We start from the raw sequence: 7,943 nt of genomic DNA, 5'->3' as shown, positions 1-7,943 counted from the left end.
AAGCCAGGATGCCATTGGCCTTCTTGGCCACCTGGGCACACTGCAGGCTCATATTCAGTCAGGTGTCGACCAACACCCCCAGCTCCTTTTCTGACAGGCAGCTTTCCAGCCACTCTTCCCCAAGCCTGTGGCGTTGCAGTGGGTTGTTGTGACCCAAGTGCAGAACTCAGCACTTGGACTTGCTGAACTTCATATACTTGGCCTCAGCCCATCAATCCAACCTGTCCAGATTGCTCTGCAGAGCCTCCCTACCCTATCCATCCGTATGCATGGATTTTAATAATAGTCTATGGCATAATGCATTTCTTATCTGCAGGAATCCACACAACAGCTTAATTCACTTCTACCTTCCCAATGTCATCCATTTCAATATATAAAAGTATATCACTGACCTTGGCCAATTAACGCATTTAGTTTCTTTTCTCCTCCACTTTCAAATCTTCTTATATATCCTGCTAATATGTTCCTTCCCACAAAAAATTGTCATGGATCAAGTAATTATTTGTAAGAGTATCTAACATCCCCATAACAAGCAAGTCTCACACTGCTTCTATTTAAAAACATTTTTACATTTTCACAACAAAATAAAACAGCAAAAGAGTATATTAATGAAAACCCAAACTACTTCTCATATGCACTCAAAGGCTATAGTATATGAGTCTGATATCACAAATGTTAGTAAATCATGCATATATGTTCATTTGCTAAACTGTAGTGCTTATTGTAACAAATAGCACCGAACTGACTTACTGCTGAAGGTTACCACCCTCAGCGGTCACTTTGTGAAAGAAGTTGCTAGAGAACTCATGACCTGCTGAAGCACAGACAGCAAGGTTAGCCTAAATAAGCAACAGCTTGTTTACAAGTGTGAGCAAAGCCTACTTATCTTGTCCAATGTGGATTTGTGAGAGTTCAAACAACCTCTTTGGTCCAGCCTTTGGAATGGTAACCTCAAACTAAGTAGGCAAGACTCAGCAGCCAAGAGTCATTATGACACCAGTTAATACGATTAAACCTAGAGAACAATACAGTAAATGTCTATGATTTCATTTAGCACCATTCTGAGTGCAGCATTACTCTGTCTTGGGACCCTTTCAGTGTGGCAGGAGTTTTCAGAGGTTTCATCCTTCAGGGTGGCAGAAGGGGAAGGGTCACCAGTATGACAAATAGTCCTATTAAACTCAGTTGTGCATGAATTCTCTGCTTCAAAGAGAGTGTGCAGTCATCTTCCAAGACAAAAACTGGAAAAGAAGGAAAACCCTACAATAATGTTAAGATCAAAATCTGAGGCTATCTGCAGAAAGCTAGAACCCCTTTTGCTTTACAAAGAAAGAGCCTTGCAGGTAAAAAAGGATGGAAGCAGACTTTTAAGGCACAGAAACTGACTACAGCTGAGGAACCCTTGCAGTGCCAACTGCACCCTCTATTTCCATTCCATCTTCTTTCATGAATTTCACTCCATGTTTTTCCCACATTACCATGTCGTGTGAAGACTGCTAACATAGACACAATCCCAGTTTGTGAAACCTCTCTCTGGAAAAAAAGTCAATGTCTTTCCTGTATCTAGAGCACTTTTTTTTTTTTTTTTTTAAACACAGAATTGTGCAGAGAGCAAGCTGCAACACTGAAAAAATTATGCAACGCACAAAAAGCAGATGAAGCAAGCCACAGTAATCTTAAAACATGACATTTTTACAATAGTATGCATTAGACAAATAGTGTTTACATAATGATATTATTTTTACTTATATACAGTAAAACATTTCCCCATACAACATTCCATAAGCACATCACTCAGTATGCAGAGGAGCTCTATGCCCATCCTGTACAATGGGATGAACATCCTGTTCTACACATGTTCTGCTAGTACTGCTTAACAGAAGATTGATTTAGGCAGCTCACTTCAAACAGCGAGGCTTGCACATGATGGGCAATTGACAAGCACATTAACTTCCCCCTGAACATGTGCCCAGCATCAACAGTTTCTTCTCTAGGTAAGAAAGAGTCCTTGAAGGAGTCTTTCAGTCCTTCAGTTAAGGTATGATCGTCTCCTTAGGGATTTACATTTTTCTCTCTGGTAGAAAACTCACACATCCTCACGCTAAAACAGAAGCACCACCAGGCCAATTCATATTTTAGTTCTAATTTGTATGTTTTCATAGATCAAATCCTGTTCAAACTGGCAACATAGAGCCCATCCTCTCAGTCTGACATTTTGTCCCTTCTACATACTTGTACGAGCTGGGACATCACTGCAAACATATAGGAGTTGACTGACCTCCCCCATTCCTTCTGCCTTCCAAATCAGAAGATGGAAGTTGTTCATGTTTTTCTAAGACATTTTTCATGACTAATTCCATTATTCTGAAGTCACTGGATGGTTTTTATTTGCAAGATAGTTGAAATACCACTGAAAAGAAGTGCTGCATACTACATAGCAGGAAAAGGCAAAAACGACCCTCCAATCCACACTAGTTTTAACTAGAACTTTAAAAAGCTTCACCTCAAATCTTCAGTAGAGCTACAAAGCAGTATCAAACACCATCTCTTCAACAGCAATTGCTAGCAACACCTCACACCTTTTTAAACAAACACAGCTACACCTTCAGTGGAGAATGTGCTTAACACAAGAAGCCCACCTCACGTAGAAAAAACTGATAAACTCTTAAGAAAAAATGTCAAACTGTTAACAGGTGAAGCTCTCTGTATATGTGTGTGAAAAAAGCTTAGATTTCAGAATGTTTCCTCTCCTGAAAAATACACACTTTAAAAACATTTCTGTTTTATCACATTTATAATGATCCTAAAAGTAGTTCAGTATCCCCAGACAAATTACAAGCAGAACTGTGATGACCAACTCTCTTACCTGTCCTAGCCTCACCTGCCCCACCCCACCCCCTCCGAAATACAAGTTTATAGCTTGTAAGAGTGGAGAAGAACTAGTGTATATTCTTGCTAACCAAAGAATTATAGTCCTTCCAGGGGGAACAACAAACCACAAGATGAAATCTTAGAAAGATGATGCTTTCGTGGTTGCGTGTTTTTCATAACACATAAATTGCACTACTTTGCAGTAATAAAATCACCATAATTCCATCAAAAAGTAGCTTTATAGCACTGTGATTGTGCAAGTGTTGTATGAAAGAATATTTCTTCCTTTTATAATTTGGCTTATGCTAACTTTCCTTGACTGGCTTCCTCCTTACTTGTAAGTAACGTCTGCAATATGGACATAATTTGGCATAATACAAAAAGCATAATACACAAACATAACCAAGTATGATAAAACTTATGTTACAGACACACAGACAGACAGTAAATGCAATCAAATAGTCCTTACATGCAGTTGCAAAATATTTTTTTAACAAAAGAGGGGCTACCTAAGCCATCTGCAGTGTATTGCTGTTTAAAGCCATGGAATTGGCATTGCTAGGTCACAACTTGGACACGAACAAATTCTTGGTGTTTCTGCAGTCCAGCCATTGAGCCCCAGTCCTTGGAGACCCCAAGAAGCACAGGGAAGTACTTCAGCTGACTGCAAGTGTCCTAAGTAATAAAAAGATTGCTGCAATAGCAACCACACTGAAGTGAAAAAGTGCAAGCTAGCCACTGTATGAGCCCTGCCAGAAGGAGGCAGCAAGCACTGCCCTGCGAGGCTCTCCCCACAGACATGCTGCCTGTGCCACAGCCAAAGCCCCCAAGCTTCCCGGGGAACAGGCACTGGCACCAGCATTGTTCTAGCACTGCCCTTGCTCGCCGCTCCTTCACATCTCCATCCTCGGGGTGGGTGAAGCAGAACCACAATTAGCATTTCTCATAAGTATTTACTTTCAAAACAGAGAACAAATGGTGCTATTGCAAAAAAGGGGTCAGGATAGGAACTAAACGTCTTCTCTAGACTTAAGTGAGCGTGCACAAGCAATATGAAAAGTCAGTTTCCCCTTCTCTTCCTTAAATTGGTTCTAGCGCTGACACCCAGCTATTCAACGCACGCCAGCACATGCTTCACTATGTGGGGACTCTTCCCCACTACTGCATTGTGAACAAAAACTATGGTCAAACTCACAAGCAAAAGAAAAATCTGAGGAATGCAGACAGCCATGGGAAGGGTATTTTGTTCTGGCAGAGCTCTGAGTGGAGAAGCAGAAGAAGGAGGGAGGGAGAAGGTGGACAAGGGAGATACAAAAAAGAAAGGCAGAGAAACAGGAGAGAACTGCCAGCACAGTCTAAGCATTTTCTTTAAAATATTTTATAAAGAAAAGACCATTGAAAAGTTCAAAACGTTGCCATCTCTACTTTTGTTTTCTGTCATTCCCTTATCTTCAAACAAGGCTGCTCTTCAACATGAGAAAACGAGCGTTCACTGAAGAATAAGGATATGAAGAGGCAGAAAAAACCTGGTTCCTTCAGTACGCAACTCAACTGGCTAGTGAAATCAGGATGGTAATTCTTAAACAATCATCCCTTCTGTGTCCCTAGACTTCTGCCACACCGGTTCTTAACCTCACAATGACAGATTTGCAATGCAAACAAAGCCTACTTGCTCGTTTTAGAAAAAACAACTTTACCAATTTGTACCTACCAAGAAGCACCAAAGCATTAGGTTTGCTGACTTTAGCATCATGCCTCACCAACACCTAGACAAAGTAACATATCACTCAGTCCACACCACTGCATGTAACATAAATGCAAATTCAAGAGGCTCTTATTAAACACATACTAACAGTGAAGGGGATCAATTTCCAATTTACAAGCAGATGCAGGTGCTTTAAAAAATGAGACAGCAAATCTCAAATGCCTCCATGCACAAAGAAACAAACACTTTTTGAGATCTTCTTCTGGTGCTTAACACATCACTTATCTTTAGGAAAAAACAGAAAAGGAGATTTACTGTTTTAAACCATAAAAAAAAAATGGTAGTAACACTCCAAAGAATGCGAGAAATATTTTTCTGCTAGAACTGTATATTTGCATCTATTTTTTGCTAGGAAAACTAAAAAGATGTCTACAAGATTTGCCAGCTCATCTTCCAGACTCACTGCACAAACAGAAGTCAGGACTCTCACTATCATCAATATGCCTTCCAGACTCAGTGCCTCAAGACAGGAATACATCCTACTCTCAAACTTATTGAGGCCACTACAGGCTCACAAGTAGGTCTCACTTACTGATGTGCTTCTGCTGGATTGCTTGCAAGGAATCAGTTTTGACTTCAAAAGTAAATTACCATTATTGCTTCCCTGCTCCCAACCTCTCTTTCAACCTACACTTCCCTAAAAGATGGCTTTGGGGAAATTTTGCAGGAGTCTTGTAGCTCTTTAAAAACCTATCTGTAGTATCAGCTGCTTCATTTTACTAATTTACATGGCAGTATTTGAAAAGAGAAATATCCTTTAACCTCACGACTAACGTCTGGAAGTGAAAATTTAATTTGCCTTTTCACCAAATCCCTATTAATGCTTCAGGCATGCTTTCATTTCTCTCTACATGTTCCTAGAGTCATCGCCACACAATTCACAGTATTTCTGGATATCAGTGTTAAATTCTCCTTTTCAAATAGCAAAGCAAACAAACCCTCAAAACAGCTTTTTTTCTCTGATTTTTTTTAAAACCACTCCAATGCCATCAAGTTTCTTCATACATGCAAGTTTCTTTGCATACATGCAAAATATGAAAAACATGGACATATACCACTGTATTCTAACTTAAAGCACTACATTCTAACTTATTACTTGTCCGTGCAAAATAGCATCAAGATGACCCACAAGAAGCAACAAAGGGCCAGCTTGAGCTCTTCTGCCACACAGTTGCAAGCAGCGTCAAGATTGTGAGGACTCCTCACCAGTTGCAGTCCAACCAGGGAACAAATGCAGCTCCACACTGATGATAAGGTCAGTGTGCAGAGGCTGCATCCTCCCACTTTGGCATTTCTGCATACCAGCCACAGAGGTGCTGGTCTCTTGTAGGAGTCAACAGGAACAACTATTTGCCAAGCTAGATACATAGTTTAGTCCTAATTCAGTTACTGAACTACTTTTCATATTCTTCAAGTTCTTATTCTGCTTACAAGAAAGTTACATTATAGTAATAAATAATCAAGTCAATATAGCCAAGTTGCTACCCCTGCAGGTTAAAAGCAAGTGGTAGCTCTTGCTTCTCTTTGATCTTTTATTACTATTAAAAAAACCCCAGATCTTCATGTCCTTCTGAAGTCAACATTTCACAGCTTCCCTTACATATTCTCATTTAGCAGGGTTAAGACACAAGAGAGTAATAAAAAGCTCCTGCGGAAAAAACCCTAAGATCTCATACAAAACATGGTCCTTGTGAAGGACAGACAGAAAGCCTTATGTTAACTCCCCGCTCAGTATGACCATTTCCCTACCATGCACATTGTAAGTAAAAACCATATACATATAAAACAAATACTCAAACTACAGGTCTCAAACAAAGCCTAGAAAAATCGATTAGTATGTCATTCTCAGTTCCCTGAAGCTTTGGATCAGACGTTTGATTTCGGCTGTTTGATTTCACTATTCAACATGCAGAGATGCATATTTTTGCACCTTCTTAGCAATTTTTCTCTTATGACTGGGCGGCTGCTTTTCTTACCTGATCTCTCAGTTGTTGAACAGAAGTCTGAAGGTTGAGAATTTGGTTAAAGAGAGGACTCTGCAGCACTGATTTTAATAAGCTCAGTTTCTCCTCGTTTGCAATGTCACCTCGATCCCGAAGTTTTGTCTGTAAGCGCTCCATGGCCTGGAGGGCCCGATGGGTATCTGTAGCAATAACCATTCCTAGTCAGCAGCAGTTTAGAAACAGACTCATACAAGCAGCTAACAAGTTTAACTGTATCTCTCTACTGTTCAAACTAAGAGGACTTAAACGGTTCAGTTCTGAACCAAAATCCCAGCTCAAACTTGTCTAAGAAGTCAGGAAGTCAGAAGCAAAGCACAAAACAGAATCCAATGAATATGAGATTTTTGTCCATGAAGAACTGGGTTACAAAACTGGAAGAGCCTTCACTAAAATTCAGTTACAGGAACTGTGGCTACAGATCACTGTAAATAAGCAGTGACAAAAAGTCCCATAATAGAACATTTGTCTTTTTAATATGAACTTTTTCAGTTCTAGTAAAGTTTAAAACAATGAAATCAAGACAACAGGCTACAAATTAAACACACTAAACAAATGATAGTACACCTTTTGTTTTCAAACGCAAAATACAAAAATGAGAAATTACATCATAGATTTCTAAGTACAGTTAGATTTCTTTTAGAAAACTTCTCCCAACAATATATACCAATGTCCTGAATCTAGCATGCACACTTGATCTGGCCACAAAAACATAGTAATACAAATAAATAAGAAAAGATTACCAATTGTTTCCAACATGTTTCTCTGCTTCTCAGCTTCTATTCCAATAATGGTTTAAGAGGCAGCAAATACAGTATTTCCCTGAAAAATAACAGAAAGGGAAAAGGGTAACATTCACAGAAGCACGAAGCTCTGAAGAAGAAAAATGCTTGACTTCTGAAAACAAGAAACAGCCCCACAAAATAACAATCTACAAAAATCACATCTCCTTGGATAATTAAAATAACCTCAGAGATGACCATATTCTGAGTCACTTTTGAGCTTAAAACCTGCCTAAAAATTGCTTTTAGGAATATACTTTGTAATATTTTTGCATTACCATATCAAAGCTGCTGTCTGCATGCTGTTGCACAACACGTCCTGCACTGCTTTAATCAGAAGCGATGAATCACAGCTGTCACTGACACTTCACACAGTTTCATTGCTTTCCTTTTCAGTGATGCATAAAAAACATTCCCTGCAGGATCACTTTTAGAGCTCTGTGTTGACAATTTCAGGTGGATGAGCCATTGAACATTTTGTAAAGTCACCTTCTCAAAAGAAGCCACAGATGTCACAAAGTCTCC

General features: G+C 39.4%; 1 protein-coding gene across 1 annotated transcript in view; it reads right to left on the bottom strand.

Annotated features, from left to right (window-relative positions):
• The window catches only part of MPDZ (multiple PDZ domain protein), an 85,368-nt gene extending 77,973 nt beyond the window's left edge, over positions 1 to 7,395 (bottom strand). The window contains exons 1-2 of the mRNA XM_010143201.1: positions 7,380 to 7,395; positions 6,613 to 6,779 (exon numbers count right to left, since the gene is read on the bottom strand). Coding sequence (XP_010141503.1) covers positions 6,613 to 6,779; positions 7,380 to 7,395 — 183 coding nt within the window. The remainder of the gene's footprint in view (positions 1 to 6,612; positions 6,780 to 7,379) is intronic.
• Between the last annotated feature and the right edge of the window lie 548 nt (positions 7,396 to 7,943).

This window comes from Buceros rhinoceros, unplaced genomic scaffold (genome assembly GCF_000710305.1).
Source record: "Buceros rhinoceros silvestris isolate BGI_N320 unplaced genomic scaffold, ASM71030v1 scaffold7829, whole genome shotgun sequence".
Classification (NCBI taxonomy): Eukaryota; Metazoa; Chordata; class Aves; order Bucerotiformes; family Bucerotidae; genus Buceros; species Buceros rhinoceros.
The sequence above is the reverse complement of the archived record's forward strand: the minus strand, read 5'-3'. Positions and strand labels throughout refer to the sequence as shown.